The sequence below is a fragment of the Cardiocondyla obscurior genome, linkage group LG01 (assembly GCF_019399895.1).
Source record: "Cardiocondyla obscurior isolate alpha-2009 linkage group LG01, Cobs3.1, whole genome shotgun sequence".
Lineage (NCBI taxonomy): Eukaryota > Metazoa > Arthropoda > Insecta > Hymenoptera > Formicidae > Cardiocondyla > Cardiocondyla obscurior.
Window position 1 is genome coordinate 430,513 of NC_091864.1, and position 21,787 is coordinate 452,299.

The window sequence follows — 21,787 nt, forward strand, 5'->3', positions numbered from 1 at the left end:
TATAATATTTTTAACAATAAATGTGATTGAATCAATTATAAATGTACTCGACTCAATCACATTTATTATTTAAAATATTCAGGAAATTATTGGGTCTGAAAGTAAGTTAAATTTTCTCTTACGCGTTCGGGATACTCAGAATAAGGATTCGCGCAATAAGATGCGAACAAGAAGATGATTTTGGGGATGCGCCGTTTCCTTTCACGTTATTTATAGGACCTTTCGAGTCGAAAATAAACTCTGCCCTCCGCGAGAGTAATAACGAGCGCCGACGTGTGAACCTACTCGAGGTTGCAAGAATTTGTCCCTTCCGAACGTTGCGCTTCGTATCTTCCTACTTTTAAGTACAACACTCGGCTTATTTAAAATTCAAGAAAAAGAAAAAAAAAGCATAAAAAAAATTATTTTAGTAACGTTAAAAAAATCAGACTACATCGCGCGTTTGAAGAACCTACCGATCTCGGAAGTCTTGGCTCAATTTATTTATTCTATCGTCCGTGGAAATTACGGTTGTACGTACTTGGAACACGTACCTCGCAAGAGTTTGCTCCTCGCCGTCGACGCTAGAATTAATCGAGCGCGTGATTACAGCCTGACACAATCTTACACGCCTACAGGGCCCAGTCAAAATATTACGCCCGCGGAATCTAGGGTTAACAATTCGCGGGGCTCCTTCGAACGGTGAGAAATCGGACCCGCGGTCGAAACCCTCGCCGTGGCGATCAAGGTCGCTTGCCCTCCTTGACTTCGCTGCCAATTATCGGTTTACCTAATTATGCGCGTGTACGCGCGTCGTGCCGCGCGCGTAGATCAAAGCCGACGATACGGCGCGCGCGATTAATCATCCGCTCGCCGCGCGTATCATTACATCCGCGCGCGTTTTTGAATGCCGCGACGAGAGAACGCGCTTTCGTCCGGACTTGTCGTCTAGCCACTGATTAATGACAAATCGCTCGGCGAATTGACGGCGCGCCATCCCTATTTATCATCCTCGAGATGCTGACGATGAAATTTTTAAATCCATCTCTACTATCCTTCGATCGGAGCTCCAGACAGATACGCGCCAAGGAAACATAATCAGATACGCTAATAGGATCGTGGATATTGCTACAAGGATCTATACTTATTCTATTTAAAACAGAGTTCTTCGCGTACCTTAATTTTTTTTGTTTAAGTTGATATTGGAATCAACGTGTAATTAAAAAAAAAAGAACTGAAGCCTTTCGACTATTTCGTTAATCCGAAGTCGTTGCGCTTTTGTCGCTTTCATTTTTCTTCTTCTCTGTGGGTTATTTCAGACGGTCGCGAATTTGGCGCGTTCTACTCAGCAGGCCTGGTTTACAACCGTGCCTGGTTTATAGTCGGCCCTTTGTTCGGTGGTTAGCGCGCTGGTCGTAATACGCGACGTATAAACCAACCCGTCCAGCGACTCATTTCGCTCAGCACTTTTTTTTTTTTTTTTTCTTTTGCGCCTCCGGCTCGCGAAGCTTTTATCGCAATTAATCTTCCGTTTACTTCAGATAATATCCGCGGATTTTGCTTCGACGTAATGAAACACCCGATAGCAGCAAGATTAATGTGGCGTCATCGAACTGAGCGCAGATTAAATTTCTTTCGCGCGTATCTGTAAAATAATTTTCGCATTATTCACGATTACGTGGCACCTTTGCTATCGGTCGCCGCGGAAAAAAAGTAATGGCAATAGAGCCCAACAACGTCCGCGAGTCTCGAATTTCTCTCGCGAAAAGGCGGCGGGTAATTTTCGCCCTTATCTCGGCGTTCATTCAATTACGTAATAAGCGTGGCGCGCCGAGTCTTTTTCATACAGTACGAACCGTCGCTGCCTTGTTTCCGTCCTTTTCGCGTTCTAAGCCCGATCGTGTCCAAGTAACGGTCACGGCGGATTGCTTACGCCTGCGTTCGTGTTGACGCGTAACTGTGAAACCGCTTGTATTTCCTCTTAAGAGCCAGTTTCCTTGGGATATTAAACGTAACGATCGTTGTGCGACCCGCGTACACATTTAAACGCCGAGACGCAATTAATTTTCGGTATCAATAGCGTGGAAAAATTGTTTCCTACCCTCAAACACATGTTTAGCTTTTTGTCATGTGTATTTTTTTTTTTAATTTTTTTTTTACTAACTAATAAGAAAATGTTGGAGATTTTATCGATGCAAAAATAATTTCAGTTTATTTGATTTCGGGAGTTTCGACTTAAATTCTCTAAAAGCGCCGTCCGTTTTTACCGCTGGACCCTGATCTCGGCAACGCTCACGGACTTTTTTCCAGTCACGTGTCCCGAGGTATCTTCCTCGTCGTAAACCCGTAACGACTTCCTGTCCCCGCGAAGAGACTACTACCAGCTCATATTAATTATCTTTCTACCATTGTTCTTTCCGCCACTCGCACGTCTTTTAAAGTTCCAACGACTCTTCGGCGCTACTTAAACGGAGGTAGTCTCGTCCTCGCTTTTTGCCAGCAGTTTACATGCATTTTCCGCGCAAATTTCCACGCGCGAGTTCTTCTTTACGTTGCGGAAACCAGGTCCCGAGCAATGCCACCCACCGTCTCGTCACCTTATCCCTCCCCGTCGTTCATCACCGGTTGCGAAAGCGACTCTCGAGTGCATTACGATAAAGTGTTGCGTGACGCGCGACACCGAACACCCACATAACCGCGCGCAATCGTCTATCGCTCGCTGGCCGCGTCTTATGTTGCAGCGGAACGCACGTCGGAGGAATCTAACCGAGAACCCACAATTTCTTTAATCGATCGGGGAATTTTTTAATTTTTTAATCAACGAAGAAACGTCCCCGAATCGATCGGGAAGTGCGTTTCATTAAAATTAAGATTGAAACGTCCGGCGCGGTATCGCGGCCGCCGCTCCGCAAATTAATGCAGGCGGCGGAAGTCCGTAATCCCCGTCGTTTTCGTGATGGTATTGGTGGCGTTAATACGACCGCCAAATTATCTGCCACGGGAGCGAGAATTACGAGCGTCTCTAACGACGGAACCTCTCGAGGCTGAGCGGTGTAATTATTATGTCGCGGCTGTCACGCGGAGTGGAATTCGTCCGAAAGAATCGAGCTCTCTCTACCTCTCTATCTCTGGCTCTTCCGAGAGCGTGGGCAAATCGGCCGTCGATTCGTGGCTTGGAAAACTGGCCGCGGATGCTGACAAAAAAAAGTGCCGAAAAAAAAACCCGTTAACGCACGGGTTATTAACGCAATCGCACTTGACGCTCTTCGCGCCGCGAGATCGACTGTCGACCCTCGTGAAGTGTCATGAACGATTGCGAGCTTTCGTCTCTGTCGACACTCGGCTCGATGGTCCACGTCTCCATTTAATACATTTCGCATTGCACGCCATAGCTGTAATTACTATTCTCTCTCTCTCTCTTTTTCTCTTCCCCTCCACTTTGTCTAATTTTTTCTCCGACGTCGGAGCTTGACGCGAGGTCGAATTTTATCGCGCAAATTTTCCACTTCGCTAATTAATCTGATTGTCAGATCGATTGCCTTCCGTCGGCTGTAATTGGCGCGGCATATAATTGTGACTTCTTCGTCTTGCTGACGGACGTTACGAGTAGAGACTGTCGAGGCAAATTAAAGATAAACGATAATGCCGTTTGCGCTAACCTCGCCAGTCTAACGGGTAAGCGTGTTTACGCACGATGTGACCGTTGCATTTTTTTTTTTTTTTTTTTATCCACGCTAATTCCCGCAGCCGGATCGGGAGATTTTTCGAATTCTTTCGGTCGCCGATGTGTACATCCTCGTGGATTTGTACCCGTCTGATTTGCACGAGCCCGCAGACGCCGATATTAAAATTCGCGTCAGGTTTATTCGCGAATGTTACGTGCTACTTTACGCAGTCGTTACGCAGAAATCGCGGCGAATCTTGGAGCAAAACTATTGAAGTAACACTCTCAATCGAGAGAAACATAACAGATCGCGAGGGAGCAGCCTGACGCGGAGGCTCTTGAAGGCGCTCTTCATTTTTTGGGTCAACAGATGTGTTGCGAGTCTGGAACACTTGAGTTGTTGATATCCGTATACTCAAAGAGACCCGAGAGAAATACCTTTTGATTGAACGCGAGATCCGGTGAAGTTAGAATCCGTCGCAATAAATATAAATCGGATTCAGCGCGTTTTATAGACCGATATTGCGAAGAGAAAAAAAAAAAAATAATTAAAAAATAAAAAAACATTTCAGAGCCGCAAATAATGAACATTTCAAATAACTGAAAACAGATTTATTTCAATAAAATATAAAGTGCACGTAACAGAAAGTAGAAACAAATACGGTAAAAATATTAACAGAACTTTAATCAAAAGCTTTTTTGGCAAGAGTAAAACGAAAAAGTGCACACAAGATATTAATATTCGGCTCTGCGTCTCTTTAAATGTTTTAGGACCACTGTAGCGCTCGTATATTATTGCACGTCTTTTAAAAGGTTCGCCCTACAGGGACCACCGCGACGTCGTCCGGAATATCTTATGTAGGAAGGAAGGACATGCGAGAAAAACGCGGAATTTCGTCGGCTGCCTTCTTGCGAAAGAGCGAGTCGATTCTCTTCTTTCGTTTTGTCGCTAAGATATGGATATTCTTTACAATTTTTTTTTTTTTTAATCCTTTAAGATCGCGTTATGTTTAAAAATCACGAAAGATATTTTAAGTTCCATTTATCTCTTTTGACATAAAGAGTAACTCAAGTTTACAGTTTATAATTATTATTGCATGGGAATTATTTAATGATAGTTTTCTCGAAATTTTTAATATATTAATAATAATATATGTAGATAAAATAATTATTCTTTAAGCGATATACGTGTTTCTTGTTTCAAGATTCTCAATTAATCATCGAGTATCAATTTAGAACCGTTGATATATTTTCGTGTAAATAAACATAGAAGCCTCCTCCCTCACGCATTGCACTCAGAATAGGTGGGCACACACGTGTATACCGCCGCTCTAACCACGTGGGTCCGCTTGTTCGGTCTTGTCTCATATCCTCTTTTATGCCGCTATCTATTCATAGACGAGAAAGCAAGCTGTCACGATGACGGACGTCGAAAGACAAAAGAAATTCAGAGAAAGAAGGAGAGAAACGTTAGCATGTGGCGTGCATTTTTTATGATTACACGTCGTCTCTATTCGTTACGCAACACGCGTTCCGGGAAAACTTACGAGAACGAAGTCTCCTGAAAATCGATCCCTCCGCGAATTTTACCGCGTTTTTTTTTTTTTTTACCTCGAACGAATCTAAATCCATTACGCGAGTAACCTCGAGATTCTCAACGCTGTTTTATTGCTCGCGATTTTCCGTGTCGAGTCTCACGGTCCAGTAATTACGGATATTCGCCGCGCACAAAATGATATTATACGTTGTACGTTTCCCAAAGTGGAGTCGAGTCGAGTCGAGTCGAGTCTTTCCCGTTACGTCGAGCATATTTTTCCCCGGGGTGCTTGCATTCTTATCGGTGAGTCAAGAAGGCTCGATGTGTACATAGCGAAACGCGGGGAGGATAAATCGATCATTCGCGACATTATCGCGATCGCGTTCGCGACGTCGCAGTCGGTCGCGATCCCCGCGAAGGAGCGACCGCTGGTAGCGCCGAGTCGTAGGCAAGGTCGTCGACCTTGCCGGGTTACCAGCGTTCGCCACCGTCTCGCGCGGTCCACGACGTAACAAGTCCCGCGTTCGTGCACCTGGATCGCCGTGCACGGGGTGTCCATGACCAACCGCACTCTCGATCTGGCGCGAGTAAATGAGGACGTTTGTTTGAACAAATGCGACGCGGCTGCCTGAATGGGAAATAATTACGGCCGCGCGGTCACGGGATGAATTATTTCGACGCGCGCGATCGGGACTGTATTATTAGGCAATATTATCTTTCAATATGCGAGCACGCGGCCGGTCTTTTTATCGTGTAATACGCGAGTGTAATGTCGGTTTAGTCAACAGTAATATCACGCTGCGATATACCGGTTCCCCTGGCCCGAATATCGATTTAACGTGTGCGCGTGACGCGCCGAAATATGTTACCGCGCCGCGCGGTGAGACCGGTCTTTTATGGAGACAATCGTTAATCCTTGAAATATTGTAAGCGAAAATATCACCTCACCATTTACATAAATGATTGCGTCGTTATCTACCTGGGAGGGCGTGCGATTGAACAAACTACGCTTATGATATATTGCATCTACTCTCTATAAAGAAAAGTGTTCGCGGTGAAAAATAACAGATTCCCTGTTTTACAAGGATAATAATGAAATTACGACTGCGAAGAATCTGACCGAGTCGTCGAGCAAAATCAACGACGTGAGAAAATGCATCCTGAAGAGTGATTAATTTTATTTTTTTTTTCTCTAATAAATATTTCTTCAAACAGATAATGAAGTAAATGGTAGTCGATTTTAAAAAGCGGAAAGAAACGAAATACGTATTTTGTTCGGAAAGTTTAACCGCGGGTTCATGTGTAAAATCGTAAACCACGCCGATGGGGAGCGGCACGGGAAGCGATACCCGTTTTAACTCCTTTACGCGCTCCATTCCATCGAATGGTTTATACCGATCGTCCATTGTGTTACCCTGTATGCACATCCTGATGACTTTCGGATCGCTCTGTGTGGTCCACACGCGCGCGGCTCGCGAGCTCAACTTTTACGAGTTTACCTCGCGGTAAACGCGAAGGGGTACGCGTTTTACTTGCCGTCAAAATAAAATAAACTGCGATGTAACAGTCTCTTTCTCTCCCTTCATCTTCTTTGTCTCTCTTTCTCTGTTTTCTAAGATATACATTATATATATATATATATATATAAATAGGTCGCCGCAAATAGATAGGCGCAACCGAGTGGGACGCAAGTCCGAGCACAAAATAGCGATAGATCTCGACACGTCGCGGGACGTCGGGTATAAAGACTAATGGTGCAGTCATAAATGTCCGCGTTACGGTCCGCGACGAGTAAAGTAACGTCGCGCGTTTCTCAGATAAGCGAATAGAAACGCGGATGGATAGATACGTGTACCTTGCTACTCGAACCCGAGATCCGCGCGCGATAGGGGCCACGGATATAGCGAGCGAAGTAACGGATGAGCTTAGGCTCGAGCACGACGTGTCGTAAGATACCCCGGGCACAGACGATAGCCGAGAATTCATAAACATCGACACATGAACCTGCAAATAGATGACAAAGGCACGACTGCGGCGAGGCGATAGCGAAACGAAGTCGCGATTAGATTGGCGGAGACAAAGAGTACAGTGATCGTTTTAAGCAACGATCTTTGAATTAAAAGTACTCGGAATAAACGAAGATATCTGTTGTATAAATAGAAATTGGAGAAAAATGAAAATATTAAACTCTTAAAAAAAATTTAATTATAATTTTACTCCATGCGCGAAGGAAAAAATTCTAATTACAACATGCAGTCGCGTGTAAATTTCCTTGGCAGCTTGCGTCGATTTTGCGAGCCTGAATCGCGCGATAGGCAAATTCAGGAGAGCATGCCTTCGACTTGACATTAGCATCTGAAACGCTCGAGACGCGGCCTAACAAATTACCGCGTGTACATACGCCGCGTGCATTTATCAGCTTAATTAACTAGATATTTCTTATTCGCCGTGTAGACGCTGCTCGATAATAACGACGTGTCCCTACCCCTCAGACATTTCGTCGATCTATCCGTCGTTCATGTGCGCGCGGATAAATTCAGAGATGCATTTTAGATAGCGTGCAAAACCTCGCCGTCGTCGTTCGGTTAAATCTGAGCCTTCGACACGAGGATATATCGTTCGATCACTTCGAACCGATTCCTTATCGTCAAGTCAAATATAAAATTTCCGCAACCGTGTATCAATATGGTTCGGTATCGATGCTTTATTTAACTTAGGCGTTAGTAGTAGACCAGCGATACTTGAATAAATATAGATACGACATTTTTTTTTTCTTCTCTCGAAGAAGTTTGAAATTCTACCGCGGCATAAGCGGCTTTACCATCGTGGCTTTGAGTCCGCGTCTAAATCTCCGTGAACGGGGCATAACGTCCGCGAGAGGTAAGACGTTAAGGTCAATCTGTCGGGATCACGCGGCCTGGCTATGACATTTATGAATATCGATGCTGGCATCGTGATTTCGCCGCGTAGTATTCTCTCGCGTCACCGGCGGATCTCACGAGATCCAAGACGAATAAATCATCCCGCGGGAGATGCAACGCGTCTGCATTCCTCGGGAGCCTCGCGTGTATTAAAGCCGTTCTGATCGCTTGCCGGGGTGTGAATGCGCGCGTACGGATACTCTTGCCTGCCACATTTTGTTTTCTTTATCTTTTTCTTTTTTATTTTTTTATTTTTTTATTTTTTTTTTTCTTTTTCGCCGCCTCCGAGCCTGCGGAACGAATTGGGACGCGATAATCGCGGCTGACCGTTGTGAAATCAGCGTAAAAGGAGGGTCCGAATTATTATATAATCCGAGACCGTTTTTACGCGATGATCGCTGGCCGAATAGGATCGCTATTGAAATCCCGAAGTTAATAATTATCCTCGTCTCGGCGAATAATCTCGCGGTGATTAATCTCGGTTTGTTTCTCGCACGAATCTGCCGGGTCACGTTTTCGCTTCGACACGCGGTCGCGAAATAATTTTACGCCGACTTTTATTTCTATTTATATTTGTCAAAGCGATGTAAGTAGATTCGTTTCTAAACCAATGAATTATTGACGTAGCGTCTTATCCACGAATACATTTTTTTTTTTTTTTTTTTTTTTTTTACGGTACCTTTGTACGCAAAGAAAGCGTGATGCTGTAATATATTTGATCGAGTGCACGCTCGTTTGCCGGATAGTCGCGACGGTTTTTGTGAACGAGCTGGGACGAGTAACAAAGGTAGACGTTAATTGACAGGACAGAAGCGTCGTTGTTGATCCGAGCGGGTCGCATAATTAATTACCGGCCATCGAGGAGGGCAGCGGCTCTGACGGGATATAAAGCGTCTGGAAGATCTCGGCGATGTGTCCGATCTAGTCGCGAGTTTTATTCGCTCCCAAGGCAATCCGGTAATCATTTTAGAGTAATAATACTACGTCGCAGAAACTCGATACTAACTTGGTAATTTTTTTTTTTTTTAATCGACCGAGCGATAATTGGGTTACTCCGAGCTATTTGTTCTCCATTTCGTTACAAAACACTCGTTTTATCAGACCTCAGATTTATTTTGCTTAGACGCGAAAGAAGGGAATTCTATCCGCGGAGGAGATTACGACAAGAAAAAAAAATTTTAATTAAGGTATTATCTTTTATGTATTAATGTAAGTAGAGAGAAAAAGGGAGAATTGTTCTCTCAATTAACATTGTTTCAGTCTGCTGCGAGATAAAGAAATAATTATAGCGTTCGTCAAAATCAGGAATTCTCGTGAAACTTTCTCGCATTGTCGCGCGTAATTTCCAGGTGCAGTTTCTATACGAGGAGCATAGTTTGTGGGTTTAATATGCACTTTTATGAGCTCATTGGACCAATTACTTAAATCACCTCGCGACTTAATCGCGATCTGCGGATTTAATCGGCGCGATACGATTCGCATTAACAGCCGGGACGGTGAAAATGATCTCGGCGTTGCTTCCGGGGCCGATTGGATGGGTCGTTGGTGACTTAATTGAAGAACATTACGCGGTACACGTGAGCGGCGACCGACCGCGCTACGACAGGGATCGGGACAGTTATAGAATCGTATCGTCGGATTACTCAGAAATGGCCTGATCGATCTTAATCGCATCGTCGATAAGCGCGAGGTTTATCTCCACGCAATTAATTGCAACGTGCCCGCCCGCACGTAGAAAATGTCCAAGGCCGTTTCATTGGACGCGGCCTAACGGCACCGACATGTAAATGTCAAGGAAGTGGACGAAGATAAAGAACCAGTCTCTTGCGCTATTTTTTGAAGGTTCTAATTCGCGTGCGTCATTATGATTGAGTAATTTATGGTTAACGACGTGTTATCGGTTTAAGAGACTATTATAAACTACGAAAAAAAACCATGCGACTCACCGAACTGCATGAGCGTCAGCGGAGTTGTTGAATTCGGCCGGTGGCTGTAACATAAAAAATATATCAATGTAGACATGTATATTATTTTAATAAATTAATTTAAAAAAAATTAATGTCTTTATTTATTAAGATTTTATTTAAAAAATTAATCCTTACCTAAGAGTTGCTCCGCCGATGCAAGATGCCCGTCCCGGGCCTGCTCCTCCTCTCAGATGGGACGTGACGAGCCATCCTTCCGCGCACTAGAAACTCGCGAACGCGACCGAATTAATTATTATCGCGAAAATTAATTAACACTATCGCGCGTTGTTTTTCGGCACTCCCGTATAAAAGATAATCGTAATAAAAACGCCCGATAACTAACGAAACCGCCGGCGGTTCGTAAAATTACTTATTTCGGCGTGCGGCACTTTATTTCACTAACCGATGCACAGCAGCGGAGGTCCTCTTGATCTGTAACAGAAAATATAAAAAATTATGTTGCAGATATTAAATTTAATTAAATAAAAAAAAATTAAAAAATGTTATCAAAAATTTAAACTATTTAAATCCGAAAAAAAAATTGATGCTTACCCTGGGGTTGCTCCGCTGGGGCAGGATACCCTTCCTGGGCCTCCTCCTCCTCTCAGGATGTCGGGTCGGTCCTTCAATGGTAGATAATTATCTGAAACAAAAAAAATTGCAGTTAATATTCTGTTCTGCTCAACATATTATTCAGCGCGTATATTTTATATCTTAATTTTTTTTTTTTTTTTTTAGCTATTTTTCGGACCGTTTCCGAACGCGGCAAAATATTAAAAAAAAATTCAATGTTTCTCGTTGCAGGAGGGAGAACACGCGGCCAAAATGGAGCGATGGATCGTTTATACGGTAACGCTGCAACTCGTCGTTGCCGTCGCCCGAGCTACCGAGGATTTTCGTCACATCTCATACGAAGGTAAGAAAGAAGAAACTATTTAAAAGACAGACATCTACATACCGACGACGTCATTTAATTTTATTTCAATTTTACTTCATCCGTTACGTTATTGAAGATCTTGTTTGCTGCGCGTTATCTCTGAATTCCGCCTTCGAGTTCTGCCGTCGCGCAGAATATTCTTATCTCGATTTAACGGGCTCGATTGGCGAGCGCGAATAAAATCTGGTAGCCGATCAGATGATCGCCTATCGGGCTTTCGCGATTTATGCGTGATTCGCAGAAGTGCGATCGGATCTCACAAATCCGCGACCGGGATACCCGCGTCACGGCAATCTTTTCTTCAACGATCTCGTTAATTGCTTTACCGTTTCTCATCGAGCTAATTCGGTGCAGTCGGCGGTCTACCGCCACTCACGTCCTATAATCTAAAACCCGTACATTATCGATAAGAGCGTCTTTCCTGTTCGACAACAGACGCTTCGACAAACTCGGTAACATTAGTTGTTCATTTTTTATCTCATTTACTTCGACGGCAAAAAAAAAGTTGGATCACTCGCAGGCTTTCGTCGTAAGATTGCAAATCTCGGTGCAATTTCCGTTTAAATTATCGCGTTCGGAATTAAAGAAAATTATCCGAAACGAACTGTCAGACAATATTTCTGCCTCGCGTTCTTTTATCTACAATTACGACGGGAGGGTATAATTTCCGGCAGTCGCCTCGCAATTATGCATCCGGCGGAGTTTAAAGGAAAAGCTTGATTTTTAAACGTGTCATTAGCGGGAAAGCGTTAGCGGGGAGGGATATTTTACGTATCGATAATGACAGCTCGACGCCGAGATCGCCGTATGCATGAAAGTCGCGCATAATCGCGAAAAGTAGGTAAATTTCCTCTGGGAGAGGTAGCGTAGCTGCCCCCCAGCCGCACGATTTCCGTCCCGGAAGACGCGCATAAATCCACGGGCGAGCTAGCGGGTCACTCCGACCTGGGAGACGTTTATGCAAATTTAATTTTACTTATAAACCACTTCGCCACGAGACGTCGGGCAGGCATGGCTAATCAATAAAAGGAGAACGTTTCCCGGCGTGTGTCGTCCCGCGTCCGAGAGACCCGTGCCCATTAACATCTCGCAAAAATCCCCGACATTCAGGGCACTTATCGCAAGCAATGACCCGCGATGTACAGTTACCACGTAGGCGAGCGCTCGCAAGCGCCCGATTATCGCGAGGAGAGAAAACACAGATCGTGCGGAAGATGTGGAACGTGTGGGTCGCCGGCGCGGGATGGAGAACAGACGCCACGCCCGCGAAGCAGAGAAGCCGCGCGGAAAAATCTTACCGCCGAAGCCCCGGATTTAGATCCTAACGAGCTTAATGGATCGCCCCCGGCTGCCGATAACGCGCGGTAGCCCGTCTTTTTCCCCCGGCTCACCCTATCCGCCGACTTTTTTTTTTTTATCTAATAACGCTTGGGAATCACGAGGAAGGCGAGAGACAAACTCGGCGCGCGCAACCCGTGATTTTCATTTGCACGTAAAATACTTGCCGCTCGATGAGGAGAACGACGGGTCCGATGCCCGGCGGCCACGGACGACGCTGCGACAGTCTCCCGCAATAAACGTGAGGCCTGTATTAAGCCGGATCACGATTTCGCTACGGTTTCCCGTGCCTCTCGTGGTCGTCGTCACGAGTTTTCGAGCCCCGCGTGCACGGAATGCGGTATATGGCCGCAATTAAAAAGCGAGGTTTCGTGCCTCTTCTCTCCCGGGTCGATTAACATAATCGCAATTTAAATCATTGGCGACTAAAATTATTTTTACTTTAATTTAAAAGAAAAGAAAACAGAGCGTTGTATAATCAAGCCGCGCGCTTTATTCTGTAAATTAAATCCGTAAGTTCGTAAAAACTGCGCCGGCTTGCATCAAAGACCGCGAGCTTTTTATTTGCTTTGTCGGAAAATAAAACTGCCGTCGTGCTTGAAGCGGAGGCGGAATTGGCGATAGCCTCGGAATGTCGTGATAACTCGCGATTCCGCGGCGGACATCCCTTCTCGCGAAGGGACGGAACAATCGCCGACAAAACAACAGTGCACGATGCACACAGATAACACGCGCGGCATAATGCATGACATATTTCCCTTTCCGTAAATTCGCGATTTGCTTCCTATGCAATCTGAGTTGCCGGGAATTTAAATCTCCTCGCAGCGGCGGCGGCGACTGACGCCGACATTCGCTATTATTTGCGAAAGCGACGTTCGCTGCGGCTGTCGACTAACGAAATGAAACCGGAAAGCGGTCTTTTAATGCAAATTATCGTTCAATTTAATTCAGTACTTATCGATCGAACATTCGAAGCGTGTCCTGCGTGAAAGACAACTGTGGGAATAACGGGGTCATTACGGAAAGTTAAAGCAGCGAAACAATGCGTCCCTTCGTGGAGAATAACGAAACGCGCTGGGTGCAGAGTTCGTAAAGTATTAACTTAATCTATCGGCATCTAATAAGCAAGTACGGCACAGAGCAGTATTTATTCTTCGCAGTCTCTTTGTCTCCGCGTTATGAAATTCAATCGTGCTGACTCGCGCACTTTTCAAAGCGAACGCGAATCCGATTGTCGGGTGCTTCCCGTGTGAGTTTCTGCGTCTTACGGCGCGATAAGTTTTCTCACTCATTCCGATCGATCGCGCGAATAATAGCCGCGATCTTTCTTTTCTCATTGTCGTTACGTGAGTATGCAATTTTTTTTTTTGTCGCTGCATGACTCGGCGTTATAATTGACCACATTGTTAACGTTCGCGAAACTGGCAAACGTTATTTATAACGGTGTCGGGTTGCTAATGCGCGGCGAATATCAACGTGCCGATATCAGATCCCGAGAATGTCTCGTGCGGGAACGGTTACGCGAAAGAAATTCGCGGAGAAAAGCTCGCTCGTTAAAACACCTCACACGATTGGCGTCGGGAGGCAACGACACCAGGTGTGTTGTACGATATGCCGCTACAGGACGTTCGTGTTCCTGTAACGGTATTATTTGCATCCTGCCCGGATAGAATACGGCGATAGCCGAATACCTAAGTATGGTTAAATATGCGTCGGGTAACTAAATACGCCCTGGACTTGGTGACTGACAATAAAAAAGGCACGAAAAAGTGCGACCGAGCGATTTCACGCGCGGTTATCGCTATAATTTGCTGTAATTAATGTTCGAACATATGATATTCGTTGTTGAAAATTTTTTAATCTAAAAAGATTTTTTTTTTTACGTGGAAGAAGTAGTAGCAAATCATGTACGTGAAACGCGCGTTCTATGATTGTCCTGTCTAATTAAATTTCGAATACACAGACCGTGAGCGAGCTTGTTAAGTTCTTTGTGCACGTTGAAAATGACAAAGCAATTATCTTCTAATTATTTCTATACAAGGCCCGTCGAACATACGTCTGCGCTAGAAGAAGGCCCAGCTTTCGTTCCGCTCCCAAGAACCGGCGGCGATTGTTTGCACCGTGTCCGTTCAATCGTGTCGAGGAAAATAATTTTCAACCGGTCGTAGAAGTCCCTCGGGTATCAACCGCAATCCGTCGATTACGGAAGGCGGTTCTTTCAAGTTGCGATGACGCAATCGCACTTTTCGTAACGCACGTTCATGCGAAGGCGCGTAAAAAAAACTTACAAGAACAGACGCGCTCAATATTTAGACGATAAAAATTTTTTTTTACAGGATAATACGTTTTACGAAATAAACAAGCGGTCATTTAAGAGCTCGATTTCGCTCGACGGTGTGAAAAAAAAGGTACATTTAAATTGGGAGCAATATTCTCGATAAGGTTTCTTTTGCCGGTCCGGCGCCTGCCTTTACACAGAGCAGATTAAAACTACGTTAATTTTAATAACAGCTTCAACGGTCGATTTTCCAGTTAGAATTACTATCAAAACGAGGTTTTGCTCGCGCCCTTTTACCGCGCTCGTCGTCGCGCCACGTTACCCCAGGGTTTATGGTGCATAAATTTATACTGGTTGCGCTCTGTGTCGCGTGGCTCTCGGCACGCGGCCTGGCGCCACCGATAATTACCGTTTCGCTGTTTACAGCTGCGTTTTGCGCGTGGACCACCCGAGGTCTAGTTTCCGCCGCTGCGCCCCTCGCGACGACGCGAACCGATTGCGAGATCATTTTTTATCGATGTAAAAACATCCTCGACGCCGTAGGCGGCTCGCGGCCGCGGTCTCCTCGCTTTTCTCGCTTTTCCCTCTCTTAACTGCTGTACGATCGGCAATTGAAGCTGTCGGATCACCGCCCACGACACAAGATGAAACTCCGTTTCTTTATTTTCATTAGCGACGACGCGAAAACGCGGAGACGTCCCGTTGATTACCGAGGCGTGAATAAAAAGTTGCTCTATATACCGCCTCCGCGAACAACCGAAGACTGCTGGAAATCAAGCGGGAAATGTATTCCCGCGCGTGTTTCTTCATTACGTCGACGTTGAAAGCGGAATTCCATTTTGGTCGCCTCGAAGAAAACGCGACCGCGCGTGCTAAATTGCCGAGTGCGCTTCTATCATTATGCCGACATAAATGGATTCGAAAAATTAAGTCTTTTTTTTTTCGACCCTTTTTTTAATTCTTTTTTTTTAACATTCGCGAAGATATTTTTCTCCCTTTTTTTATTTTTGTTTCTTGTAAGTTTTTTTTATTTTATTTTATTTTTTATTGCTTAATTTACACGTATGCATTTTTCATAAAAAATTTATATTTTCAGAATTAAAGTACATACGTGACTGCTTGTCAAAGAGATACGCGCGCCGTGGAAATTTATGGCGGAAAATCGCGCGACGCGACGTTTGTCTTGAAAATACAAATGTACGTGCGCGGAACTCCTCTTGCAAAACGTACGTCGTGACATTCTCACAAAGGCCTTATGTCAAAGAGAAAAAGAGAGGCGGGGTAGCGATTTACAAGGCGCCAAAACATCACGTACACGGCGCAAACGTGGGGCTCGTTTCTGTCTGCAAGTATGCAGAAGTGTATTGACACGTTTCAGTTACTTTTAGCCGCCTCTAGAAAAAAATTACGACTCGGTGGTACGATCGCGCGATTGTTTTCCGCGGATATATATATTTAATGGCGTTACGTAAAACATTGTCAGTCGTGCTTTTCCCGACGATTGTAAATCCACCTTCCACAATTATGTGCCGGGTTAGGGGTTAACGTAGACGCTTCTTTAATAGCCTCGTGTCTTAAATGTAACTCGTGGCTCGGCCTAATCACGGCCTCGCATTGCGTGTTCATATATTCCTTAAGGGCGAACTATGTTAGGCTACAATTATCTCTACCCTCACATACCGTTTTCGTCTCTAAGAACGCGCGAGATTTCATACGTATTTAGGAAATGAAAGTTAGGAAAGTTTCGATCGCAGCTAACTTGTTAGTTATCTATCTAACATTCCGGCCCCTGTTCTTTTCATTTTCGAGGATGGGAGTGGCCGACGCGCGCCGTCAGGAAGCGAATGCCATAAATCCCAATGCGGTGCGATAAATCGCGCATTTACGCCCGCACGTAGAAGCTGAGAAAACGTTTCCGCGGAAGACACGCACCGAAATCTTATCGCGCGACACAGTGTCAACGTCTTTCGTCGAGAGTAAAGTGCCTCGATTCGTTTCTTTCTAGAAATCGTTTCGTTGGGCGCGTCTTTCTTTGGTTTTTACGCTTTAATTACGCATATCAATTAGTCGATTAACATTAATTGATTAAATCCAATCGTCTCATAATATTTTTGCATAATACGTAAAAAAATGTGTCATCGTCTTTTAATGCAGAGAGGTGTCGAACGATTAACGTAACGGTTTCGCGTCGCGGCTACTCGCTCTTATATTCCTCTGTCGTTATCGACGGCATGGGGCAACCGTTCGTCGTGATATTCGCCTCGTGAACGCGCGAGAGAAAATTGCGACAATTATTTGCTTTCGAGAACGGGTTTCTCAAGCGGGCTCGATATCGTTACGCTCATTTTGCATTAACTCTTAAGTACGCTCATCCGCGATCGCGATACGCCTTTTATAAACCGGCGGTGGCTTATTTAATATAATTCCTCGCTAACGACGCGCTTATTTACATATCAATGGCGCGGCGTGCGGCTGCTAGATAGACGAATATCTCAGGAGATTATATACACGGCGCATTTTAATCAATTAGAGCTCCTCATCGAAAGCGAGATTTCTCTGCAAAAAAAAAAAAAAAAAATAGCGAAATGGACCGTCGGGTGATTACGCGACTCGAATGGAAGTACAGAAAACCAAAGCCGCGCGGATCGCGGACTGCGTTTCGTAATCAAGTCCGGCATTACCGATAAATTATGATATTCATAACGCACGACTGCTACCGCAAAAAAAAAAGACTGAATATTATATCGATTTCAATTATTCCGTGAAACTCGGACGTGAAAATTCTACTCGGCTCGCAGTGCGTAGGCAAGCGGTTCGGCACGCGCCGTAAACGTGCCGGCGATCCGCAGCCGAGTTAACTGCATCCGTTTGAATTCCCGCATCTGTCTCCCGCGGCACGTAGCGCAGTCGTCAACGTGGAGATATCCAGCGCGAAACCTCTGCGAAGCGGTTCAGACTAGAAACCTGCGTACTCTCCGTTTTACGAGCTTGAGAAGCATAATACGAATTTCTCGAGTATAAATTAAGATATCCGAGCCGATTAAAAGATCAGAGAAGGATCTTTATTGGTAAAAGCAACCCTCGTGTCGAGAAATCCTCGTTAAGTGAACTGATGTTAGAAATCGACAATTAAAGTACCTACGACGGAGAGGCTTTGCGCTAATACGCCCAGCGATTTTTTTTAATCGGCGCCTATACCAGTAACCTTTGTCTTCCTAATGAAAGAATCGAGGAGGAGAGAACGAGGGAGACGTGGCCGAAGATAGAAAATCTTTCCGCACGTGTCGCGCGTGGGCGACGCTTATGGCACGCGCCGACGCGCGCGCGTACACGCGTCTGTCCTCCTCTCTCTTTCTATCCTCTCCGGTCTCTCCTTCAAATACACGCTGCTTTGGAGAAAGGTATTCCTCTCCGCGGCACCGTATCGCACGCCGCGATCATTCTCGCGCCCGCTTCGTTTCGCGGCCGCGGCGGCAGCCGCGCTTTCTAGAATGCCGCGCGCTCGCAGATTTTTTTCCCTTCCCTCCTCGCGATCCCTTCTTTTCGTTCCGCGGATCAAGTAAGACGAGAATGCATCGCGGGACTCGGGCGGGTTTGCAAGAACGTATCTCGTAATCAGCGCAGATGGAAACGGTAGGGTAACTTTGTTGTAACTTGATTAACTTTCAACTGGCCTGCGCTCTCGCGAGATTTCGTGGTTTTAATCGCATACTTTGAGAAAAGAATTGTGCATTTGTAGAACCGTACGATATGGCTACATTGTTTAATTTTTTTTCTTTTTTTTACCGTGGAATAAATTACTTATATTTAAGAAAGACGAGAGACTTTTAATTCTTTCTTTTTTTCTGCTCTCTTTTTTTCGAGCGGCTTGCTTGCCTTGCAACAAGAGCTACCAATGTCCGAGTACAAGCCCGAAGGAGCCCGCTCCCTTTCAGTGGGTGGATTTATAATCTCCGCGGGTGGCGCGGTAGGAAACTGAGTTGATAAATTTGTTCCTATAATACGGTCGTGCCTCGTCAGCTCCGGACGCCGTATCAGGCACCGAAGAAGAACCTTTTCTTCTTCGATGTGTGTCGTTACGAGCGATATTACTTTAATGATTGCGATTCGGCATCGTTCAAGCACGATAGTAGTTATCAGCCTAGTTATTTATCTCCGAGACACCGTAATTAAATATATTTGTCGATTTGAGCGGACGTTAATTCCTATTTTTTTTATTAATTAATTTTGTACGTTCTGTTGGTTGTTTCCTTAAACAGGCGAAAGCTAGGAAATTACGAGAGCGTGCCGCGTATCCTACAATTCAATTTCACCCGGCGTTTTCGTCCGGTCCGGATGATCACGACTTAATCAGCGGCCTAATGAAAGTAACGAACGCCAGCGCGGAGGTGATCCCGCGGGTCACAAAAATGTTCGTAACGCAATGATGGCGCAAGCCGGCCGTCTTCGTCGATGATCCTTTGTTTAGCGCGCCTCGTTACCGATTACGATCGTACCTTTCTATCGTCTAGGATCGACGGGCGGGAGGAATGCAGGTATAGTTGTTAAAAGCGGCCTTCGCAACCCACCCACGTCAGTCGCGTACAAACGCGCCTAATTGAGCTTTAATCGCGTCAGACTTTCGATGGTTATCGGCCAAGTTTTTGCTCAGGTGGCGGTTTCAACTGTGGGGCTCAGGTGCTCATAACGTTTCGCGGGAGGGTCTTCGCTGACACATTCGCGCCTTCCCCGAAAGTAACTCGATCCCGGAGAGTGGAAAAGCAGCCGTTATTCTCGGAGCGATTATCCATTATCTCGCGACAAAATCGATTGCCCGGGATTATTATCCCGAAAGCACTCTGCGGAATTTACCGGTTCTCCGAGGTGTTACATAAGGGACGCGCATCTTCTCCGTTTCTCTCTCTTTAACAGTTTGAAAAATGAAGTGACTCAGCACTCGCGGAGGCAACTTGTATGTTATTGGAGTCATTACTTCAACTTCTCAGGCTGTCAATATTTACCAGCCTTTCTTGAATATTTCATGAAGAGTGCGTTTACAAAACGCGCGAGATTTTCCTCTCTTTTAATATTTCTTGAGAGGATGCAAATCTCCGCGGAGAATGTCATCTTCATCTTTCAATGTCAAGTTACTAGAAGCACTTGAGTTTCTAGCGCGCCTCGTCGCGGCATTCCTCGAAGATGCAAGGACCGAGGCGTAAGCTATCCCGGTAATAGTTATCTATTATCGCGAATAAATCGGTATCACTTGGTCGCCCGCGGCGATTTTATCAAACGCGTTAACGTCATCACGCGTACCAAGAAGCAAATAAACACTTTTGCGATTCCCGGCCCGGTCACGAAATTTCTTATGCATACACCGCGCGTAACGTAGACGGGGGTCGATCATCGTTGCCGCGAGCAACACTTTCGCACCTTGATTAAAGCTATTCGGAACGGCGCGTGATACCGAGGTCGTCTTCATTAACATCTAAAGTTTACGAAACGCAGTGGTGCAAACTTGATTCCCGTCGCAGGAAACGGCGGAGTGAGGAAAATCATTCAGTATTTATAGACGCATAAACAAATAAAAAAAAAAAAGAATCTCTTGAAATCTCTCGAGATCTCTTACCGTGGTAAATTGTCGGAGGATTGCGCCGAGAAGGGAATATAGCTACTTCTGCAACCAGTCATAATTTTGAGACATTTCTAACGACAAACGTGATCGAGTCAATTAAAATACAATTAAATCAATCATATTCGTCGTTAGAAAAAAAGTCACAAAATTATGATCGGCTGAACAAGTTATAACCATACTTCTCTCTCAGCTCCGCGAAAAATCCGTGCGCTTTCAAAAATTGAATTACCCATACAATTCGCTATTTCGCATATCGATGGTTAAGATCTCTAGAAGATGCACCACGCATGCAATTCTCTCTCTCTTTCTCTCGCTCGCCGCTTTGTCAAAAGACAGGCAGAAAAAGAGAAAACGCGCGTATTTTTCAACAAGCGGAGTCGTCCTGACCATAAAGGCTCGCGCGTACTTTTATCTGCGACGGCTATTCTTACGGTATCATCTGTCCCTCATCGCAAGGCGTGCCCACGTCCGACGGACGTCCCCGTCTGCATCCACGTGACTTACGAGAGTAATCCGCCTACGCGATTTAATTTCGTCTTAAGACGGCGCGTCTTGGCCGCGATTTATCGGCTAGTTTTTGCATGCTGAGTGCGATGGGGAGCTCAGCGGCACCCTACGGTCGTTTCTAAGCGTTCCTATGTGCTCTTACAAGTGCATTATGCTTTAGTCGGCTGCAAGGGAGCTTTCTCTCTCTCTCTCTCTCTCTCTCTCTCTCTCTGTACCGTGCGCTTTCCCATATGTTTTTCCGCACGCACGCACGCACGCATGAATTACAAACGCACTTGTATACTCTTTTACATCTGCGCTCTTTTATGTACCCTATTTTTTGTAGCAGAGTCCGAATTATACGGTTTCTTTGTGTCAGCAGACCGGCGGTTGGTTAAGGGGAAAAAGAACACCGTGTACTTTAAAGAGTCTAATTAATTACGTTGTGTTTTTGAGACGAGCGATACCTCGCTCTCGACTGGCGGCTCTTTAATACTCCTGTAAGAGTACACCCTTTTGTCGTCTCTCATTTCCCTCCCCGTCGCGCATCGACGCGTTTCTGCTTTACACGACGCTTCTAAATTAGCAGCTGACGCTTTATTTGAACGCGCCGACTGTAATTAGAACAAATAGTTTGTTGTTCTAGTCTTAAATGGCTCAGTCCTCTTGGAAAATTTACACGAAAAGCATTCGATGGGTCGCGAATAAAGAAGCCGTCGGCGCCGACTGTTTTATTCGAAGCGTCGCGTTTTAAACTAAAATGCCGAAAGTTATGTCCACGTGGATTGATAACGGCGATTTAACGCGCAAATATCTTTATACGCGCCGTTGTAACGCCACGCGCGATGCCTCGGAGAAAGTTCGACGCGTCGATCGAGAGAGTCGCGGACGTGTCCCGAAAATTTTTTACGGGCCGGAGGGGCTCGATTAACGCGCGTCGCTAATAATAAGGTGCAATCGGGCACCGCCGGCTCCGTCGTAAAATCGTTACGACCGCCGTGCCGCGTATCTGCCCGTTAACGATCTCATAAACGGCGGCGCCCAAGGTCGCGAAATCTGCAAGCCT

At 45.4% G+C, this 21,787-nt stretch overlaps 2 protein-coding genes across 4 annotated transcripts in view; one reads left to right on the forward strand and one right to left on the reverse strand.

The window, feature by feature from the left end:
- Nucleotides 1-10,849, reverse strand: part of LOC139106599 (venom protease) — a 51,302-nt gene extending 40,453 nt beyond the window's left edge. The window contains exons 1-2 of one of the 3 annotated variants that reach the window (XM_070663505.1): nucleotides 10,621-10,849; nucleotides 10,048-10,500 (exon numbers count right to left, since the gene is read on the reverse strand). The gene's annotated coding sequence lies outside the window, so the exon portion shown is untranslated. Of the gene's footprint in view, nucleotides 1-10,047 lie in introns of all 3 variants that reach the window. The other 2 variants (XM_070663514.1, XM_070663496.1) reach the window with 2 other exon arrangements.
- Nucleotides 1-21,787, forward strand: part of Sema5c (Semaphorin 5c) — a 70,267-nt gene that overhangs the window by 15,854 nt on the left and 32,626 nt on the right. Inside the window, exon 2 of the mRNA XM_070663175.1 lies at nucleotides 10,873-10,984. Within this exon, the coding sequence (XP_070519276.1) occupies nucleotides 10,894-10,984 (91 nt within the window). The 5' untranslated portion in view covers nucleotides 10,873-10,893. The remainder of the gene's footprint in view (nucleotides 1-10,872; nucleotides 10,985-21,787) is intronic.